The sequence below is a fragment of the Schistocerca americana genome, chromosome 11, assembly GCF_021461395.2.
Source record: "Schistocerca americana isolate TAMUIC-IGC-003095 chromosome 11, iqSchAmer2.1, whole genome shotgun sequence".
In the NCBI taxonomy this organism is placed as follows: domain Eukaryota; kingdom Metazoa; phylum Arthropoda; class Insecta; order Orthoptera; family Acrididae; genus Schistocerca; species Schistocerca americana.
The window spans coordinates 95,120,415-95,143,048 of NC_060129.1; the positions used below are offsets into that span (position 1 = coordinate 95,120,415).

Below are 22,634 nucleotides of genomic sequence, written 5' to 3' on the forward strand. Positions count from 1 at the left end.
TAGCATTTGAACAAATGATTATTATCAGAATACTATCACCCAACCCCTTTGTCCTCAGTCTTTGACGCCTTATAATATGTCCTGTCAACTTACCCCTCTTGTAGTCAAAGTTGTGCCGTAATTTCCTCTTCCTACTCTATTTAATTCCGTACCTCTTCTTTAGTTATACGATCCTCATATCTAATCTTCAGTATTCTTATTGATCACCACGTTTTGAAAGCGTCCATTGTCTTCTCGACAGAACTGTTCATTGCACACGTTTCACTTACAAGGCTGCACTCCACACAAATAGCTTCGTAAAATAGTACCCAATCATTACAATTTGTATTCCATACGAACAAATTTTCTTTTTCAGAACGCTTTTCTTGCTATTCACAGTCTTCATTTTATATCCTCTCTTCTTCTGCCTTCTCAATTACTGCTTCCCTTTCAAGTCATTGAAGTCTTAGAAATGCAGTTTGGTTTCTGTACAAGTTGTAGATAATCTTGTGTCCCTGTGTTTTATCGATGACATCTCCAGAGCTTCAAAGAATGTTTTAATTAAGATTGTCAAAACCTTTCTCTAAACATGCAAATGCTATAAACACAGTTTCGCTGTTCTTCAGTGTGTCGACTTAGTTAAGTGGTAGGATCAGTATTGCCTTGTGTGTTCAGACATCTCACAGGAATCTAACATTGTACTTATGTTAGTTTGTACAACCCCTCCCCCTCTCCTGTCTACATATTCCTTCCACTATCTAGCCTTCTCTTATTTGCTTAGTTCTGGCTTGCCAAATGAGTTCTTGACAGTTGCTTCTCCTTTGAGCAAAGTTTTCTTTGTTCTTTCTCATTTTCATTCCCTTATGTTTTCCAAGTGCAAAATCACGTTGCAATTTTGGACTTTCTGTCATCGTCATGTTTAGACATTTCTATTTCCAATGGCCTACTTTATTTGCTGCATTTCTATATTTTTCCCTCTTGTCAGATTTAATATTTCACGATTTATCTAACGATTTCTACTGTACCTTCTTACCGTTCTCATACTCTGCTGCATTCACCACTTCTTCTCTCAAAGATATCCATTCGTATTCTAGCGGATTCCTTCCTCTGTTTCAGTAAGTCGTTGCATTACACTAACTTTAAGATTATCGAAAAACTGTGGGTCTTGACTTATTCAAGTTCCATTTCCTTAATTTGCTACCGTTTACTGTCTCTTTAGTTGTAAACTGCAGCTCGTAACTAATAAAGTATTGTAGGTTTGCGTCTGCACCGGGAAATGTCTTATAATTTAAAATCTCGTTTCGAAAACTTTGTTCCAAATATGTATTATTCTTTCATGATTCTTAAGCAATGTGCTAGTTAGTGAACAATGATGAATGGTAGTCATGAAATCTGTTTATGGTGAAATGAGAAAACATGCATAATGGAATATGTGAAAGAGTACGTTGTACAGAAAATGAAAAATTGGTATGTCTTCACCCAACTTCGTCTTTCCTCCATGTAGGTGTAAGATATAGTTTTTCAAACGCACCAGGAGTTTCAGTGGGTCCCGCCCCGTACCTCAGTGGCTGTCCGTCACTGGCTACCGCTAGCGTCTGCCGCTTCCAGGTGGGAACGCCAATTCCGCGAGCCGCCGCGTCAACGCGGAAAACGCTTGCCACTGCCGTTGCCGCACGACACGCTGCCGCGCTCTGGTGGGAACCGGTCTTGACTTGTGGCACGGCGCGGCCGGCTGTGATTATGAGCCCCTACCCAGCTGTGGCGAAGTCACTCAGTCAACTCCTGAGGCGTCACCGGTGGCCACAGGTTGGATGTAAGATGTAATACTTCACATATGTTCGTTTCATATTTTCCAGGAAAAAGATGTCCATTTTTACAAGTGACAAACAGCAAGCGTGTAAAACACAACACATCAGAATAACACATATTAAAAGCATAATATTACCAAGGAATACAGCAGTATCAAGAGCCATCAACTAGAGACAATAACAGAGAACACTGCAATAATTGAGAAATGTCATTAGACCAGCTCATAGTATCAGCTGTGAGAGTAGTATGTACATATCTGAGAATAACATCAAATTACGCTGGTATATAACGAGGACAATGCCAGGCGAGCAGCGGAAATCTTCAGTTATATGTTTACTGAATGTCGTAATGTGAAGACGTTACTAACGTTAACGGGATATGCAAAAGTTTAAATAATAAAGTCTAAACTAAAGGTAGAGCTGAAGGATGCAAACTGTAAGGAAACGGAACCAGTAATTACACAATAAATAAGGGTGCATGTGCTTGAGATCATAAATTATTTGGGACAGTATATTTTTCTATATCATGCACTACCGCTTTTGCGTCAGAAACCCAGCTCGTGAAATTTATTTTTTCCTGTGCGAAAGTAAATATTCAGTCACAAGGCTGCAAAAATAACATGTTGGTAATATCTAAATCAACTTCCACTTCCATACTCTACAAACCCCAGCGAAGAGCGAGGTAGAGGGTTTTTCCTGCAGTAGCACATACTGGACCGTCTGCTCGGCCACTTCGCTCCTGTGCGCCATGTAATTAGTGTGACCTCGTCTTTGCCGTTGAAAAAGGCACGGAGTCTTTTGTTGATAATACGCGAAATTATTTTGTAATCAGAATTTAGTAGCGAAAGAGGCCGAAAATTGTTTAAGTTGGTTTTGCCTTTACTCTTAGGAATCAGTACTATTTTACTTTCCTTAAACTCTGCAGGGACCGCTTTCCCGGTCAGGACCACATTCGCCATGGAAGTGATCTTGTCCCCAATTATAGACCAGTAGCGGGCATAAAAATCCACATGGAGGCCACCAAGTCCCGGAGATTTTTTGAGAGGTGAGTTACGCACTGTCTCATGCACTTCATCTTTAGTAATAGGTGGCAGGATGTCAGCGTTTTCTGTTCCCGACAATTGTGGACCTAAAATAGTGAGAAAGTCCTCGAGAGCTGCATCGTCCACTGTGGTAGGGGCATATAAGTTGTCATAGTACCTGTGGACTTGGTCCAGTATTTCTTTCTGGCATGTGAGCCTTGTACCAGTATGCGTCTGGACTTCAGCAATAAAAGCTTGACGTCTGTTTTCAGCATGCCGCACCAAGTGATACAGAGAAGCAGCTTCATTAGCTACTACTGATGTGGCTTTCGATTTAATTTTTAGTCCCTCCATCTGTTGCTGTTTATTGCTTAATAATTTGGCTTTTATTTTTTGATATCATTCAGACGAATTACGTCATCATGTGCCTCTTGATATAAGTCTCTTAAAACTTTATAATAAAACTCCATCGTGATCCTCAGCTCCCTGCGCCTCGCTACACTATGCTGCAAGACAACTTTCAGCAGCCTTGGTTTAGCCCTCCTAGTCCACCAGTCAATGACTGTTGGGTGCTTGTCTGCTGTGCGGAGGCACATAGTCCACGCTACTCTTATTTCCTGTTCCAGTTCTTCGTCGGTTAAGACAGATATAATCAAATTCCATTGCCCTCTGAATCGACGGGTTGGCTGTACACTTAAATTAAAGCAAGTTAAAAGTGTACTGTGATCGCTAAAATACACGGGAACTGTTTCAACGTTTAATAAAAATTTTTGCAAATTTGGTGGCACATAAATTCTGTTTAGTCTGCTGCGGGAGTGGCTGGTTATATACGTGAACTCGACTGATGTCGCGTGCTGAAGTTCCTATACATCTTTGAGTTGTAGATCACTTACTAACTGTTTTAACTGTGGCTAGTAGTTGAAATTGGGTTGTTGATCTTTCTGGTTTAAGACACAGTTAATATTGTCCAACTAATATAAGAGAACATGGATTTTTCCTCAATAAATAAATTAGTTCATCTTGCAAAAACATCACACCATTCAATTTATGGGAATTTTCTGATGGGACGTAAAGGTTAAGTACGGTCATATCGAAAACTTTTATGCCTACGGCTCTTCCTGATTCTAGTCGTTCGATTTCAGTCACCGGAATGCCTTCCCTTATAAGAATGGCTGTACCGATATTAAAGCTGTGAGGACGGGGCGTGAGTCGTGCTTGGGTGGCTGAGTTGGTAGAGCGCTTGCCTGCGAAAGGCGAATGTCCCGAGTTCGAGTCTCGGTTCGGCACACAGTTTTAATCTGCCAGGAAGTTTGAATATATTCTTTGTTCGACAGAAAAATGAAGGGAACCTCTCATGACGGTAAAGCTTCGCCGAAACATGTATGGGTGAAAAAGAAGAAACTGCGTTTTGTTGAAGGCAGGACGTTTTCAAATAACTTTTATTTACTGGTAGGCTCTCAGGGAATATTTGCGACTGCCAGTACAGGTTTCTGTGTTTCGTGCATCTACGTGTTTCTGTAAACCGACTGATTCCAAATATTACTCACTGGTATGGCAGGTGTAGGATAACTATTATCTGCTTATTTCTTAAGTGCACAGTATTACGTTTACAAACAAGTAAAGGAAGTTTTCAGTTTTCACTGCAGTTTAACTCTCGATTGAGCGCGACTATGCATAAAATGCGCCACCCGCATATGGCATTGTCTTGTCCAATTCTCTGCATAATAAATAAAAAAATGCATTGTTGTTATAAAATTGCCAGCCGTACCTATACCTTCATTATAGCTTCAGCCAGCTCAGTGGTAAGTTGTGTTGTCACACGTCCAAGTGAGCAGCAGAAACGTAAAATAAACAACGCGTGTGCCGTCTTAGAATACAAGGTACACAACGCGCCCAGTCGTGTAAGTGGCGTCCCTTTCACTCTCATCTCGTTACCTTGTGTCGACAAGCGGGCCCTGCCACCCTGTACAGGCCACAACAAAGCTGGCCGACAACGAGGAGGCCGCGTGGCCACTCGACGACGATCCAGGGTTCGACACCGAATCAGGCCAGGAAATTGGCAATGACGCTGAGGAAGAAGAGGAACAGTTTGCCACACGACGTGATCGAGGTTCGGATCCCGAACGGGAACACAATTCAGACGATGGCCGCGAACAGTCGCTCTCCGCTGTTTATATTTTTATTAGGAAAGAGAAAAATGAAAATGGAATCAATTATGCGTTAATGTAGTCATAAAGACAAAAAGAAAGATTATTCTAAAAATATTTCCTGGGTCAGAAAGTGTATCCAGAAAGGTCATAAGTGAAATGGACAGTACTTAGGCCGGAAACGATTGACAAAATATTAAGTATACACTCTTCTGTACTCAGTCTAAGAAAGAAAGTGTACAGTATTCAAGAGAAACGGATGCTAAGATCACTACAGAAGAAGAAATAATGACATTACTGGGATTGCTTTACCTCTCTGGGATTACGCAAGCCGGCCACATTAATGTTGTCGAACTGTGGAGAGCAGATGGCAGAAATATGGAGATTACGGGAGATGTGATGAGCTATAGAAGACTGCTGTTCCTTTTACGTTGCATCCGTTTTGACGACAAAAGCTCAAGACAAGAAGGGAGAGCAACCGATAAACTTGTTGCAATAAGGCAGTTATTACAATGTGACAAATGGAGGGGTCTACATAGTCGATCAACTGGGAAGAGCGTATTCCATAGCATGGGTCACCAGAAGATGGCCACTGGTCGTATCCTATTCTGTAATCGATATAGCTGGAATAAGAGCTCAAATCATTTTCGACGCAAATGAGGTAAATCCAGAAAAGGAGCATTTTCGTTGAAAGACTTAGCATTTTCCCTTGCGAGGCTTCAGCTAGTCAAAACAGATAAGGTTGCTTCACTTCCTGTCAACGTAGCAACTTTCCTAGAGAAATTCAAAGATCCGTGGGTTGAAACAATTGGGTAGCCTGCCACCAAGAAAAGAGGACGGCGTGTGACATGTGAACGAGAGAAAAAGAAAAAGCACATCCACTACCTTAAGTTGCAGCTCAGACCGCAGCTTTCTTTAGCAAAAGGCATGGGAGAATAGCGCTTACACGTGGAAAGTTTCAAGTGGTTCTCGAAAATGCGTAAGACAGTTAACAATGCATATAGAAAGAAATTTGTGATAAATGACACTGTCCAGCTCGAAGGTTAAGATCTTATCCAGATGTGATTAGGTACATGCGGTGCTTTTGCTTTGAGGTAGTACTTTTGGACGTGCTGATAGCCAGTAAAGGAATATTTTAGTGAAATGGTTTAAAGAATTTACTTCAAAGGCCCAATGAAATCTTTACAAGTTTTCTCCCAGAGCAACTTACGCTGTGCCTACGTGACAGAAGTTGCCTGTCTGTGGCAGTTCTGTCCAGTTGAAGCCGCTGACAAGAGACGCCTTGAGCCCTGTGCTGAGACTGTTAGTGGATTCACGCCATCGGTTTTACCCAGTAGCGTGTGTGGGATACAGGTCACGTGTGTGGACACTGGAGCACTCTGCAATGCAGAACACGGTTGCTTCTCTCTCTCGTGATCCAGACCTCGAGCAGAACAGACGCCTTTCTTGTGAGACGTTCCACGAACGGCCACCAACATCAGTTAATGTGAATCGCCTCCCCTTCCGTTGCCATCTTCAATTGTAGTTTGGCCTCCTAGAATGGCCTAGACCTGGTAACTTTCGTCTCTGGGCGCGCTCCTTGCACAGTGTGCACTGCAATCAAACATTTCCCCTCCTTCCCTGACCATGTTCACTTTGGTACAGACAATTACACCGTCTGTGCAGTGACTGTTAACTATGTCTGCCAGATCATTAATGTCCGACATGTGCAGCAGGAGCCCCGCAGCTCCCCCGCGACACGCCTGCCCGTGACCCTCGTCGTGCTGCCCACACATGGCCGAGCCGTTGCTCCTCGGGCCTGTACCGCCACAGTCCTGGAAGGCGGCCCTCGCGAGCTCACGTGACGAGTGTGGAGAGGGTTCTGACACCATCAGCCGGTCTGAGCACCCTCGTCCCGGTTCGTGAGCAGGTGTAGTGCAATTTTATTCCTTCGAGGATCCATCTTTGATGAAAACTGGGCATCGGTTGCTTCACAGGTTGACAACTGAAAACATGTATATAGAGGCATGTGGACACCCATAAGTCTAGTTTAACGAGGATGAGCAGACAGTTGGCCGTGAGGTCATGGAAGGAATCACCTGGGCATTTGCCTGAAGTAATTTAGGAAGATCACGAAGTAACATAATCAGAACATCTGGTGGGAATTACACAGCCAGCATCATCCTGTATACAAGGTCAGAGTGACAGAAGCAGCGATTTGAAAAGCCCGTAAACTGTTTGTCAAACAAGGATACCTGATCCGTATATTGTGACTTACGCTTCCTACTCTTTGCCCAGATCATTCCAAACAAATGACAGGAACATCATTGTCATCCTCATAATCGTCATATCAGCCTTTTCCCGCATCATGTGGGGTCGGCGTTGCTTTGCTGGATCCTTCTCTTCCATAAACTCCTATCCAGTGCTTCTTCTCTGAGCCATCTTTTCTCCCGTAGGTCTCCTGCTACCTTGTCTTTCCACCTCAGTTTCGGTCTTCCTCTTCTCCTCGAATTTTCGATTTCTAGGTCTTCAACTCTTCTCCCCGTGTAGTACTCCCCTCTTCTAAGCACGTGTAAATACCATCTCAGCCTACTTTTTTGGATCTTCTTCCCTATAGGCTCCACTTTCACTGTTCCCCTGGTGTACACTTTCCTTAGCCTATCCTTTCGTGTCGCCCCACTCATCCACCTTGTCATTCTCATTTCAGCCACTTTCATCTTTTTCTTTTGGACTTTTGTGATTGGGCAAGTTTTTGCACTATACAGCATCGCAGGCCTCACCACAGACTTGTAAAACTTTCCTTTCATTCTGCAGCTAACCTTCTTATTACACAGTACTCAGCTCAGTTCCTTCCAGTTTACCCATAACTATTTATCCTCTGCTGTATTTCGACCTCCAGTCCTCCATTACTTTTCATGTAAGAGCCTAGATATTTAAATGTCTTGATCATCAGTTGTTCTCCTTGCAGGTCAATATATAGATTTTTCGCATCCTTTGTTGGTTTTTCCTCTTTCCGGCATAAATCCAAACTGTTCTTTACATACGTCAGTTTCTAGACGCACCCTGTTCTCAAATATCCTTTCCAAGATCTTCATTATGTGGGACATCACTTTTATCCCTCTATAATTGCCCTTATAGAGAAGCACACTGCTTCTCCACACATGTGGCGTTCTTTCTCCTTTCCAGATCTTCTGCATTAGATCCCAGAGAATATCAGTACCCTGTTCTTGCAGACTTCTCCATGCTTCTATTGCGATTTGGTCAGCTCCTTGGGCCTCCCATTTTTAATTTTCTTCACCATATGTTGGACTTCTTTCCTACTTATACTTTGGGTCATTCTTTCATTTATATCTCCTTACTCAAACTTCTCTCATACATTTTCCTCATTCAATAGCCTTTGAAAGTACTCCCACCACCTATTCAGGATTTTCTGAAGGTCGTATAATACTACACCTGATTTATCCTTTATCAGCCTCACTGATGTTATGTCCTTGGTCGCCTTATCTCTTGCTTTAGCTATCTGTAGGAGTTGCCTGTCGTCCTGTCTTCTTTGCAGCTCTTCATACGCCTCTTCCAAGACAGGAACATGCTTACCAAAATGCCGTGGCTGACATCTTATCATTCCGAGAACGAGGTGCCGGAGAAAAGAAAATGTCAAAACTGAAGCTGTGAATACAAGTCGTGAATCATGTCTCCATAGAATAATTTTATTTGGAACTCTTCCAGATGGTGCTTGCATACAAAAAAAGGGAACTGTGAGTCCTTCTGGATGCAAAGCGATTTTGTTGTTTAGTTATTTATTCCCCAATCTAGTTTCAGCGACAAATGTCGCCATCATTAATGGGTCATGGGGTCTTTGTATCTAAAACATGCAGAGAATAGCATAGTTATAAAATACTGTAAAACATTATTATATGTGTACTGTTTGTTTTATAAATCCTGTTTTCCGTGAGTACTTTCATAGTACCTTATTTATTATACTGTACGGCATGGTTTTAAGATTGTTGTTGGTGTTTGGGGCATATTTTCTGTGTGCCTCTGTTGCCGTTTTTCGCGACATAGGTTATGTGATCTGCAACTGTATGAGCGACTATTACTAAACAAATACAAAAACATTATGTATGTCAGCGTCATACAGTTGGGATTGCCGTAGTGTTGTGGATACAGTTTTGATGTGTACTCGGTTGTTACATAGTTTCTCGTGTACTTACGTTCGCGGCACGGCTTTCAGCTAATTTAACACACAGAAAAACGTAAGTTTCGCACTTCGTTCATAATCCAAAACATTACGCCATCTTGCCATTAGCATGTGTTGCGAGAAATGTATCGCATGTTACAAGGACGCTACGAAAATTTTTGCGGAAGTTCTGACGACTTCTGTTCTTCGTTTATGTCTTTTTGCGTGTGTGTGCATTCTGTTATGTGTAGATCACTTTCGATATTAGTAGAGGTACAGTTTTTGTTCATTGGGTGTCTTGCGAAAGTGGAATGTGTGCTGTCACTTTTTAGGACTCTGTGTACTTCGTTCGGATATTTTTGATTGTTTCTCCTATGTGTTAGGCTTGACAGCAGTTACATGTGAGCTGGTATATTCCAGCATGCTGAATTTTTCTGAGATTCTTTTGTCTGGTCTTAGTCTTTTATGAACTATGATGTTTGTTTAGAATGTTATTGGGATCCCTTGCTTTTTCAAGATGTTTCCAGTTCTATGTGATATTTTATTACTGTATGTCAGTGTGTACCATATGTTTCCGTTTCCTGAAGTGATGTGGTCTGCTCTGTTGTCTGTGTGTTTGGCCAGTTGGTTTTCAAATTCTTTGCTTGTGCTTTTGAGTGGGTGACCACTATTTTAATGTTTCATATTTACCTTGCTGTTGAGCTTGTTTATGGTATCTGTTTTGTAGTCATTTTCAACAGCAATTTGTTTGATTGTAAATGGTTCAAATGGCTCTGAGCACTATGGGACTTAACTGCTGTGGTCATCAGTCCCCTAGAAGTTAGAACTACGTAAACCTAACTAACCTAAGGACATCACACACATCCATGCCCGATGCAGGATTCGAACCTGCGACCGCAGCGGTCGCGTGTTTCCAGACTGTAGTGCCTAGCACCGTTCAGCCACTGCGGCTGGCTGTGTTTGATTATATTTAGTTCCCGTGTGTACCCTTCAGTTTAAGACGTGTTCTGTTTACCCTGTGGAGCATGGGTGCAAAGCTGGCATATTTACTGAATGTATGGTGGTTGGATGAGATATGGGTAGCAGTGGTTGTGGATGTGGGTTTTCTGAAGATGGAAAAATAATGTTGGTGCTTGTTTCTTGTAACTGTAAGATTCAAGAAATTTTGATTCTTGTTTTTTTTTCTCTTTCCTTTGTGAAGTGAGGCTGAGGTAGTACTGTGTTGATGTTACTGTGTAGCTCTTCAACTGTTTTGTGTTTCATCTATAAGACAAATATGTGATCCTGGTATCGGTACCAGTCAATTATTTTGTACTCATCTTGTTTTAAAAAGTTGTTTAATATTGTGTTCTCTATACGATCCAAGAATATGCCTACTAATTTCCCACTCAGGGGATATCCCATGGTTAGCCCCTCTTTTTGCAAACAGAAGTTGTTGCTGAAAGTGAAATAGTTTTGTTCAATGATTAGACTAAGAATGGATGAGATTTCATTTATTTGTCTTTCTGGGAATTTCTTGTACTTTAGCTGTTGTTCTACAGTGTTTATAGTTTCTTCTGTGAGTATGTGTGTGTACATGGATGTAATGTCAGAAGATACAAGTTTTGCTGTTGGGGGGATGTTCTTAATTTTCTCTATTATGTCTTCTGGCGTTTTGAAGCTTCTGTTGTTTGTGTATGTGTATGTTTTCTCTAGGAATGTGTACATGTGTGTCTCTGAAGTCCACCGCTGGCCTGACTAGAATGAGAAGTTTGTGGACCTTTGGGAGGCCTGTTAAGAGTGGAGCTTTAGGATTCCTTTGTATCATTCTTTTTGTCTGGTTCTGTGTGAGGATGCGTGTGATGCTTTTTATTAATGTCTCTGGGTTCCTTTGATAATTTTGTGTTGGATAATCACTTAGGTTGGTCATTTTATTCTATCCCAGAAGGTTTTCTGTTTATACCAACAACAACAGACGAAAATTATTATATACAAAAAGCAATAGTGGAAGGGAAAAACGTAATAAACGAAGAAACAACACTTTTCAACGACACAATCTTCACTGCTCTGAGAGAACTGACGCACGACACACGACAGAAAGCACACACTTGCAAAAGGACCACTCGCCCATCAGACAGAGACACATAAATGAGGAACGAAAGTCGTCAGAACTTGCGCTTAAATTTTCTTCTTGCAACGTGTGATACATTTCTCACGAGACACGCCAGCGGCAAGTTGGCGTAACGTTAAGCATTATGAAAGAAGTGCGACGGTTATGTTTTTCTGTGTATAGAACTAGCTGCAAGCCGTCCAGCGAACATGAGTACACGAGAAACTATGTAACAACCTAGTACACAACAAAACTGTATCCACAACACTACCGTAGTCCCAACTGCATAACGCTGACATACGTAAGTTCACGTTTTCGTATTTGTTTACTAATAGTCGCTCACACAGTTGTAAATGATATGATTTATGTTGAGAAAAACGGCAACAGAAAAACACAGAAAATATGCCCCAAACACCAAAAAGAATCTTAAAACAACGCTGTAATGTATAATAAATAAGCTATTATGAAAGTACCCACAGAACACAATATTTAAAAAACAAACAGTAAATATGTAATAAGGTTTTACACCGTTTTATAGCTGTGCTATTTTCTGCATGTTTTACATTGATGGCGATATTTGTCTCTGAAACTAACATGGGCAATGAATAAATAAATAAATGAACAACAAAAATATTTTGCATCAAGGCGGACCGACAATGCCCACATTGTTGTTCATATCTCGATACTACAGTTGGTGTGAGAAGTGTCCGCAGAAGGAGGAGGACTGGATTTGAGTGCCGGCCTGACACACAGTTTCCGTCTGTCAGCAAGATTCGGGTTTCAGATTAGTGAGAAGTAACGTTATTTCTGTTATCATTACAATTGTCGTAGTTATTTGTCGTTGTCATTGTTAGTTCGAAGACCGGTTTGATGCCGCTCTCCATGCTACACTATCCTGTGCGAGCCCCTCCACTACTGCAGCCTGCATTCATCTGAACCTGTTTGCTGTACTCATCACTCGGTGTCCCTCCACAAGTTTTTCTCCCCACACTACTTCTCCATTACGTAACGGACGATTCGCTGACGTCCCAGGAGGTGTTTCAGTCAAGTTGTGGCATATTTTTTACTGTCTCTAATTCGATTCAGTATCTTCTATTTAATTAAACCATCTAAACGCCTATTCTTCAGCAGTTTGCTCTAGCACTACATCTCACCTCATATTCTCTTCTTGTGTCAGCTGCTTACCATCCATGTTTCACTTCCATACAAGACTACACTCGTGACAAGTACCTTAAGAAATGACTGCCTAAAGGTCAAATTACTCTCTTCCAGAGATGTTTTCCAAGCCCTAGCCAGTCTGTATTTTATGTCCTGTCTACTTCGGCTGCAAACAATTATGTTGCTGCCTGAATAGGACAAATCATCTACTGCTTTAGAGTCTTCCTTCCTAATCTAATTACCCTTTTGAATGTGACAGCTCAACGTTTCATCAATCTTATTAGCTCGCTTAGTAAGATATGGATATGTTGAGATGTTTTTCACTACTTAATACACACATCAAAAAATAGATTGCATCACCTTGGTTCCGAGAGTTCCGGAACCTGTACAGAAAATTGGAATAGATATCAATATAAACATCATTTCCGCACCTTTTTATTGGTCAAGAAAACCACACGTTTCACGTTGTTCCACCATACAGCGAGACCTTCAGAGGTGATGGTCCAGATGCTGTACACACTGGTACCTCTAATACCCAGTAGCACGTTCTCTGGCATTGATACATGCCTGTATTCGTCGTGGCGTGCTATCCACAAGTTCTTCATGGCACTATTGGTCCAGATTGTCTCACTCCTCAACGGCGAATCGGCGTAGATCCCTCAGATTGGTTGGTGGGTCACGTACCGCGCTGCACGGTGTCGTGGTTCCAAAGATGGACTTCACCACGGGCGTCGGGAGTGAAGTTGCGCATTATGCAGCCGATTGCGCACAGTTTCAGTTGTAACAGGACGTCCTGTGGCTGCACGAAAAGCGTTATTCTACATAGTGGCGTTGTTGTAAGGGTTTCTCCGAGCCATAATCCGTAGGTAGCGGTTACCCACTGAAGTAGTAGTAGCCCCTGGGCGGCCTGAGAGAGGCATGTGATTTGCAGTTCCTGTCTCTCTGTATCTCCTCCATGTCCGAACAACATCGCTTTGGTTCACTCCAAGAAGCCTGGACACTTCTGGTCAGAGCCCTTCCTGGCACAAAGTAACAATGCGGACGCGACCGAACCGCGGTATTGACCGTCTAGGCATGGTTGAACTACAGACGACACCAGCCGTGTACCTCCTTCCTGGTGGAACGACTGGAACTGTCGGATCCCTTCCGTCTAATCAGCGCTGCTCATGCACGGTTGTTTACGTCTTTGTGCGGGTTTAGTGACATCTCTGAACAGTCGAAGTTGTTGCTCGCGTGGGATCAGGGCGGTCACCTGCGTCGACGTGGAGATGTCGAGAAGTGGCAGAAAGGAATTTTTGCGTTTCGACATGTCCACGACCACACCACTAGTAAAGTTACATGATCTGTTGGTCTATCAATGTGGACTGTCCAAGTATCTGCAACGAATGGTGAACCACTCGTAGTGATGTGAGGCAGTGGCGTAAAAAGATCCCAGCCGGCAGGGCTGTTGACGAGTGTAACTCCAAGTGACTGGCGATCGGTTTCAGACCAGACGCAAATTGCCAATGCCTGGCAAAGCAACTCCATCTGAACCAGCTGCCTAGCAATCGTTCGGAAGGCGGCTGCACAGACTCGACATTTGGAGTCAGCGGCCGTCGCTCACACAGACACACACAGCTGCGCGTCTTGAGTGGGCCAAACCACACAGAGACGGACAGTGGCTGGGTGGAGGTGCGTCACACGAGTCGCGCGATTTCGCCTCTTCTGAAATTATGGAGGTGGCGATGGGACCGACGGCCTATAGAGGATGCAGTTCAAGCCACTGGTGGTTCCATGGTGTCATAGGGGTGTTACTATCACCGCGACTTGGATTCAGTCACTACGGTCAGTGTGAACCTGAACCAAAACGTTTATTTCAACATTCTCGGTGACGAAGTGTTGCCCTATTCTCTGGACACTTGCGTTGTAGAAGATGACACACACAGTCGTGTTCCCAGGCTGCGTGCATACACTCCCGGTTTCACGAACACTCAGGCGCCCTATAGCACAACGAGGCGACCACTAGACAACCCGGTCTCAGAGCCGCAGACGTTGTCCGGTACTGTCTGGAACAGCGGCTGAGACGTGGCAGCCGACATCCCCACACACTGGTAGCTCTGAGGGGATCTGATCCAGCAGTGGGAGGCCTCGGGCAGATGCTGCGTATCTGAAGAAACTTCCGGAACTCTCTTCCCCGCCGAGTTGACGAAGTCTTCGAGGCTAGAGGCGGTAATAACGTGATGCCATTTCATGATGCTTCAAGAAAAAGTTGGCTTGCATGTGACTGTCTTACTATAAGTTAATGATGTATGGAACGAATGGGAATCATGCACCAGCTAGTTGTACTTCACAAGTTTGTTCGAATCGTTACCTAGGTTTAAACAGATATAAACCTTTCTTCCTTGGAAGAAGTAGTAACGTGTGTAAACTTATTGTGTGAAAAGAGAAAACAGGTCATAAAGCTCAGTCAACACTAAAGTGACTCATATAAATGCTAAGGTATAGCCACATGGCTTAATGAACAGTAAAGCAAGGTAAAAGTGTGAATAAACATCTGACGTGCCACTGGTTGGCTGTACGATTCCTATGGCTTCCATAATTTTACTGTTTGTGACTGCTGCCATGTTAGAGATTTTAATTACGTATATACAGCAAATGTTGTGGAGTATTACTGTAGTCTGGTGGTGCAGGGTGTTGGCTCTATAATTGCTTCTTTCGAAAAGTAATTAATTTAGCCAATTGCAGTGTTTATTGTTCATTTTTGAACTAATTTACAACTAACAACGATATCGAGCTACAGCTGTCGTCATCACAAACGACGCTGTACTTTTATTGATTTTTGATAATACCGTTGGGAAATAGGAATATAAATTCAATTTTAGTAAGGCAAGCAGTCTCGATGAAAAGCTTTTGTTGTTAGTTACCGCTTTCAGTCTTTGACTGTCATCATCAGATAATTTACTGTTTGCTGTAGCGATATGCGGAGACAGCGAGGCACATTCCATTGACTGCTCGGTGGAAAGTGTCAACAGAAGAGGCGACGGCAGAACGTATTAGCGCGCTTCCTCTTTGGGTCTCACAAATGTGCCCTTATTGACAGATAGTTAGTATCGCAAAATAGGAAAAGTAGGTGACAGCATTGAGAATAAATTTAAGGAAATAATTAGTTGTAAGGTTAGTAGTAATGGCGTCGAGTGGTCTACATACCACGGTACAGAGCAGGAGTCGATACAGTCGTCAGCGATCCGGCAGTTGAGCTCCTCGACGAGTTCGAAGGATTCGTCCCACGTGAGGCGGCGGAGCTGCGCCAGGGCGCCGGCGCACTCCCCTCCCTCCGCCGCTCCACCTGCTGGCGGCGGTGACAGTCCGGAGTCCCTGAGGCGGTCTGCCAGGCGCCGCGCAGCTGACCACCCGGGGGGCGGCTGCTCCAGGCCGCCGCACGTTGCGAACCCCGGTGACCAATCTGCAAAACGTTCTTCAGTCACCTCGAGGTCTGCACTCTGACTCACGAGCTTCCACGGGCTACTCATATGCTCATCAGTACCAGCAGCTACTGAAAGTGAAACACTAAGAGAGCTGCAGCCAACGATAATCGACACGGCGTGAGGTGTGCTGCACACTTTTACAAGCAAAAGGTCAACAAGTCAGCTGACTGTCAGCACGGCGGCCACTGCTGCGGCTCCCCTTCACGAGGAAGCGGCAAGAGCTGCGCCGAGAGTACAACACTGGACACTGTGCCGTCATTCCGTATGAGCCGAGGTTCTGACTGCAGCATCGGTGTGGACGATCCGTGCATCGAGGCCCTGAGCAGAGCGGAGAATGCCACGTAGCACTCTCGCCCATCTCACGGGGAGCCACTCGGTATACAATACGTAATTGGTTACACTGATCGCAGCTGTTACGTTTCTGAGTCCTTGAGACAGCTCGCTTGCGATATTTTCGACATCCTTTCAACAAAATAATTTAATGTCGCATGTCAGCCATGCTGTTCTGCCCCAGTTTGACAGAGTTAGCACCGCTACCACAGGAACGTGCGATGTACCTGGCTAGGCGCAGACAGTAATATTTAAGTGAAAATCACACTTATCGTTAACTGGTTTGATTGGCGAGATTGGGAATAAGACTTATGGACCCGTGCTCATAGATCTTTGCAGAACGCCAGAGCAAATACAGTTTCACGTTGGTGTCAGAGCTGGCAGTGCGGGGCTGGAGAGGAGACTCCAGGCTGGCCGAGAGGCAACTGGGCTGCACGCGGCAGGGCGCTCCGGACTGGAGCGGCAGCCGGTGGGAGCCTTTCCTGGTGACTTCAGATCTCCAGTCCAGGCTGGGCCGTGAATGACGACCCCAGGCATTCTGTACTCTCATCTCCTGGAGCGCCGCACACTTAGCCTGTCTCATCACAGTCTACCTGCCAAGTACTGCGTCACAGTCAAATAACTCCAGCGAGAAAAGCTGGAATTCCCAATGATGTAATCGGCATACCACTCTCCTCTCGCTTTAATCTCTGGGATCCGCCTCTGAGCTGTATTTTCCTCTTAGCTGTAGCCGTGTTTACCCAGGGTATCTCGTTAGGTAAGCAGCAGAGGCGCTGCCATTCGTTGTTCTGTACACTTCCGAGGCAGTAGTTGCACTTCTGTCCCTTTATACTTGTGTGGGAACGTTCAGCGCTTATGGAGCAGGGAGAAAACAAATGTAATAGCTAAGTACTCATAAAATGTTGAGATCATTTTAGAAATAATCGAACTTAAATTGTCGACCGATATGCAAGTGCGGCTGACATACGGTTCCTCGCCGCAGATAAAGCAGCAATGAAGGCACTGAGTGGCAGAGAGTGGCTTTGCACTAAAAAGCGCTGATCTGTTCTCACCTGCAAGAAAGTTTACGGCAGAATCTCTGGACACACAAAAGATATTCTGCCTGCTCATCCCCTCTGGCGAGAGCGACTCACGTCTTTTTAAGGAAATGCGTGAAAACACCAGCTATGAGTCAGACTGCAAAATTGAGAAATAAAGAAGAAAGCGTAATGTCTCTGTAAAGAAAGAGCCCACGTGGCTACACACGTCATATCCACTTCGCGAAAGAGAGTCCAGCTGAGGGAACATCGGCGGTGAGGTAATATCGCCAGCAAGCATTCTAAAAGTTTCCTATCTGCCCAGTGAGACTGCTAATTCAGATAACGTGTCTCGCAATCGGTGTGGCTACCGGCCTGTAAACATACAAACAGTCTCTTCTGATGTGACTGTGGGCAGCTGCTACTGTTAACCGAAAAATCGGGATGCCATTGCGGTGTGTCTATTGTAATTAACCACTGTGAACGATCGAGTAATGCACACCTGATATCAATGAACGTAATTGACTCGTACAGAGGGAAGTCCACGCTGCTGGCACAACACGGAGACCTCCGCCTCGTCGTGTCTGAGGGCCGACTGACTCACTTGGCGCTCTCCGTAACCTGCAATGTATTCTCGCGAGAGCCTGTCCCCGTCAACTGTGCAGCGATACTTGAAGCTTCCCGTACTGGAATAATGCCACAGTTACGGCCAATGACTGAGGGACTTTCCCTGACAATCACCGTAACGAAAGGAAACTACTCCTATTGTGATTAAGCGAAACTGTGTTTACGGCCGACTGGCGCACCTCCTCCACGTACTCCCCGACCTGTGTGTCTGGCTGCAGGCAGGCCGGCCTCCCACGCAGCGGGCCACGGCCCCCACCCCCGCACTGGGCGACTCGCGCCACGGGCCGCTCGCGTTCTCCGGCCGTGGGAACACACTCCAGCCACAGCCTGGAACCTCTATAAGTCTGGAAACTCTATAAGCCCCAGAAAACAGCTGGTTGTATGTAATGAAACAATCGTCCTTCGATTCTGCCTCGTATGTTATCATTGTTTCTGCATCTTTAGTTTTTATTGTGTGATATTTTAACTTGTTCAAATAGCAAGTGTATGTCTGAAAGCATTACCCGGGGACTGATGAGGTTCACTTTCTCTTCGGAACCTCCGTGCGGAAGTTGATGATCGTTCCTTCAGCAGAGAGGAGCGAGGGCAATGGTCGCTAGAAATACACTGGCGGAAAAGAAAATCTCAGCACAAAATAAAAATTACTGTAGAGGATTGAGATTGCGGGGGTATATCTCCCTAGGTGACACACCTTATAGCTTAGAAGAGAACTATGAAGTACAAAAGCCGCTGCCTCAGCTCGAAGTAAAGCAAAGGTGGAAAAGCCGAAGTAAGGCATCCTGCAGCTCTTTTAATGTAAATGTTTGTAAAAGTAACATTTGGATTTCCTGGTCAACTCCTACGAATACCCCATTTTATTTTCCGTGTATGCTGTAAGCTACGGGTAAAGACACAAGCCGGACATGCACTTGCATGTCAGATGTGACAGCGTTCGGCGGCCCACATATTGCCCACGATGCTAACACAACACTGGCTGATGATGCCAACAGTGGGCGGGACTGGAGCTATCAAACGATGTCGACAGCACGAGGCTACGGAGCGTGGCTGAACTGCTTAGTCGACGAGTAACTCACGACAGTGCTACAGTGCTAATGGTGTTGATACAAAGCAGAGCAATGGCAACGATAAACGAAGCAAACATTGCGTTATATCTTCACTAACAGTAGCCAAAGTCGAGATTTGATCAGAAAGGAAGTCAAGAAATTTCGTTGAGTGAGAAAGAAGTGGCGGATGAGTCAGCGGAATGCGTGGTGTTGTGCGAACAATGTACAAGAGGAGTGCAGTGATGGCGATACGTGCACGGCACTAGAAAGTTGTACTGAAACAGGTGTGCTGTAGTTCATCGTCGTTGTCGGACAGAGGGCCGCAGCTCCCGTTTCCAGTCAAACGTAGTGAAGGACAGTCGTTGTCCAAGGACTTGGAAAATCGCAGACAGCATAGCAAAAGAACAATTACGAACAAATTTTGAACAAGTCAGCTGAAATATGACCGTTAGTGTGTAAGGAAAACTACTGACATTCAACGGAGGACAAGGCGCACTTATCACAAAAACTGGTGTTTGCGCAGTTCAAGGATGCTCGACATACATTATAGAGATTTAAAGATAAGTAGTAGATGCTTGCATGGCGACAAACAGTGCTACAGAAGTGTGAGACGTGAGATAATGAAATTTCGAAGAAAGTGTCAACTCTACGATGCACAGCAAACTACAGGATCGACCGAAATATTTGTAGATGAGATAAGCAAATTTACCCCGTCGTTGAGTAAGGAACTTGTTTTCAACTGCAGCCAATCGGCATTTGAAGAGGAAACGTACATGAAAGGGACCCTGAAAATTAGAGGTACCAAGACAGATCAGTCAATATCATCTATTATCAATTCGCATTCGTATACAGTTATGCTGACTGATTAACCAGATGGTAAAATGGCTGGAACGCTGTTTATTGCTCTGCGTCCTTTAATTCTTTCTCGTGTGTGTAATTTTGGCAGGGGCCGTAGGGAATATTTACGTCACAGAAGACAAGAGTGGGAGAACAGACGTAAGAGAACTACAGCTATTGTATGATCACTGCTTTTGGCCAATAGCTCGTCAGAAAATAGGTGTTTTTTCTTGATTACTAGGCTGTGCATAGATATCATACTCCTAAAGAACAAGCTACCGCTCCTGGAAAGTGTGTGACATAGCAGTTCGTACCACCTGGAACCACCAGATGAATAGTACCTCCAGATATCTGTCTTTTCAGTGTGTATGAAACATATTATAACACTATCTGCACCAACGCCTTAAAGGACATCCAGTTTTACGATAAGCTCCACGACAGGCTGTTTCGCATTCGGTTGCATGCCATCACTTTCCTTCAGTTCTCGTCACCCTGTTACACCAGTGTCATTTGTATACGTATTCCTTAAGAGTGGATACCTAGCTGAGCGTCCTCATAATAAACATAGTCCTTCACTGTCAGGCAGAAAACGTATAATTTTCAATAACAGCATATGTAAGCCAAGCCGCCTGTGAGTGTTTGATAAGTGGACTGTGCATAACGTCTTATCAATACGTACAGCAGGAAAGAGCACTTACAGGGATGGTGACAGTAGCACCGCTGTAGCACATATTCACCGGCACTGAGCTCGGAGCTTTTGTCCATGTGCCTGCAGACGCACTCCAGCACCGAGTAGGTCCCGTTTGCTGCAAGCAGAGCTGCCACTGTGGCAATTACGCCCGCCGGCTGCATTGTCCGCTGTCGACACTGGGGAGCAAACAGAAGCAGTGCGCGCCGCAGGGAGCGCGCGCTCAATATGACGGCGGGCGCAGCGGAAGTCTGCCGCAGGACGGCCAAACCACGGGAAGCGTGACGCTTCTCATCCGGATGACCGCCGTATTCCTGTCTGCCTGGTGAGAGCTCGCGAAAGTCGTCGAGTAAAACAAAAGTGGTATCTGCCCTTCCCCAAGGAAGTGTTGTAGTCATTGTGCTGTTCCTAATCTATAAAAACAATTTAGGAGGCAATCTGAGCAGCCATTGTTTGCAGATGATGCTGTCTTTTACCATCTAGTAAAGTCATCAGAAGATCAAAGCAATAGCAAAATGATTTATAGAGTGTACCGGTGCAGTGCGTAAAGTGGCACTTGATTCTAAATAATGAAAAGTGTTACGTCATCCACAGGAGAACTAGAAGGAACTCGTTAAATTTCTTTTACTCGATGAGTCACACAAATTGAAAGGGTGCCGTTTAAGCTAAATGCCAAGGTATTACAATTAGGGCCAACTTAAATAGGAACGATCAAATAGAAAATCTTGTAGGGAAACTGTGTTTTGTTTGCAGAACACATAGACAAAGCGACAAGCGCACTAAAGAGACTTTCACTTAGTGATGCTACAAGAACCCTCCGCCACACACCGCCGGGTGTCACGCGGAGTACTGGTGTAGATGCAGATGTACATCTACAACTCCACACAAGTCGCAATATGGTGCATGGTGGAAGTTGCCTTGCACCATCACTAGTCATTTTCTTCCCTGTTACGCTCGTAAATACAGAGAGGGAAAAGCGACTCTCTTTATGCCTCCATCACCATCAGTTATTTGCTATATTAGCAGGTCCCTTGCCTCTCCATTTTCTGCGATCCATTGCCTCCTTCTTACGGCTGCTGCATGTTGTACCGTCCATTACGTCATCCAGTATCTGAAATCTCCTCCTTCCTCGCTTCGTTTTCCCTTCTACATAACCTTCTACACATGTTTTTATCAGTCCGTCATTCTTTATTAATATATGCCCAATCCAATTTCATTTTCTTCTCTTTATTACATCTAGCAACTGTCTTTTCCCTCCCACTCATCTCAATACCTCTTCATTTATTACTCTGTCCATCCAACTTATTCTTTCCATACTCCGCCATGTCCACATCTCAGAAGCCTCCAGCCTTTCTCGGTCTTTATTCCTCAAAACCCATGTTTCACGCCATACAGAAGAGCACTCCATACAAAACAATTGATCTTTTCCTCAGTTCTCTGTCCACACTGCTGCAGAAAACTCTCCTTTTCTTATAAAATGCCTCTTTTACTACTGCTATCCTTGTTTTCATTTCTGTGGTGCACTTCCAGTCGGTGTCTATCCTTCTTCCAAGATACTTAAAATTTAGCACCTGTTCTAATATTTCTCCATTCAGCATAACTTTTATTTCTTTATTTTCTCCTAGTGCCAATACTTTTGTTTTCTTTGTGTTAATTTTCATTCCATAATGGCGTCAATGCTGTCCATTAAATCCTGTAATTGTTTTTCCCCTGTGGCTAGAAGGACCATGTCATCAGCAAACCTCAAACACCCTACTCTTCTTCAATTTCTACTCCTTTGTCATCTAATTTGCATTGGGCAATCATATTTTCCAAGTAGAGATTGAAAACGTTAGGTGATAGACAGCATCCTTGTCTTACTCCTCTTCCTAGTCCGATCCAGTTTGTACTTTCTCCTCTCACTTTAACTGAGGCTTTTTGATTAAGATATAATGAATCTTCTGGTTTTACAGTCCACTCTCTTTTCTCTCATTACAGTCGCCAGCTTGCCCCAAGCCACACTGTCAAATGCCTTTTCTAGATCGGTGAAGCACATTTAGAGGTCTCTTCCTTTTTCAATAAACCTTTCTCCCAAGAGTCGTAGGAGCCCCACTGCATCTCTGGTGTCCGTATTCCGTCTAAAGCCAAACTGCTCCTCGCCAAGATTCTCCTCCATTAATTTTTAAAGTCGGTTATTAATTATTCTTAACATCATTTTGGCTGCATGTGAAATGAGGCTGATTGTCCCGTGCTCACTCCATTTCTTGATTCCTTGTTTTTTTTTCGGTAAT

The 22,634-nt window shown here is 44.2% G+C and overlaps 1 protein-coding gene across 1 annotated transcript in view; it reads right to left on the bottom strand.

Annotated features, from left to right (window-relative positions):
• Positions 1–16,082, bottom strand: part of LOC124553298 — a 91,563-nt gene extending 75,481 nt beyond the window's left edge. Inside the window, exons 1-2 of the mRNA XM_047127178.1 lie at positions 15,992–16,082; positions 15,546–15,891 (exon numbers count right to left, since the gene is read on the bottom strand). Coding sequence (XP_046983134.1) covers positions 15,546–15,891; positions 15,992–16,082 — 437 coding nt within the window. The remainder of the gene's footprint in view (positions 1–15,545; positions 15,892–15,991) is intronic.
• Between the last annotated feature and the right edge of the window lie 6,552 nt (positions 16,083–22,634).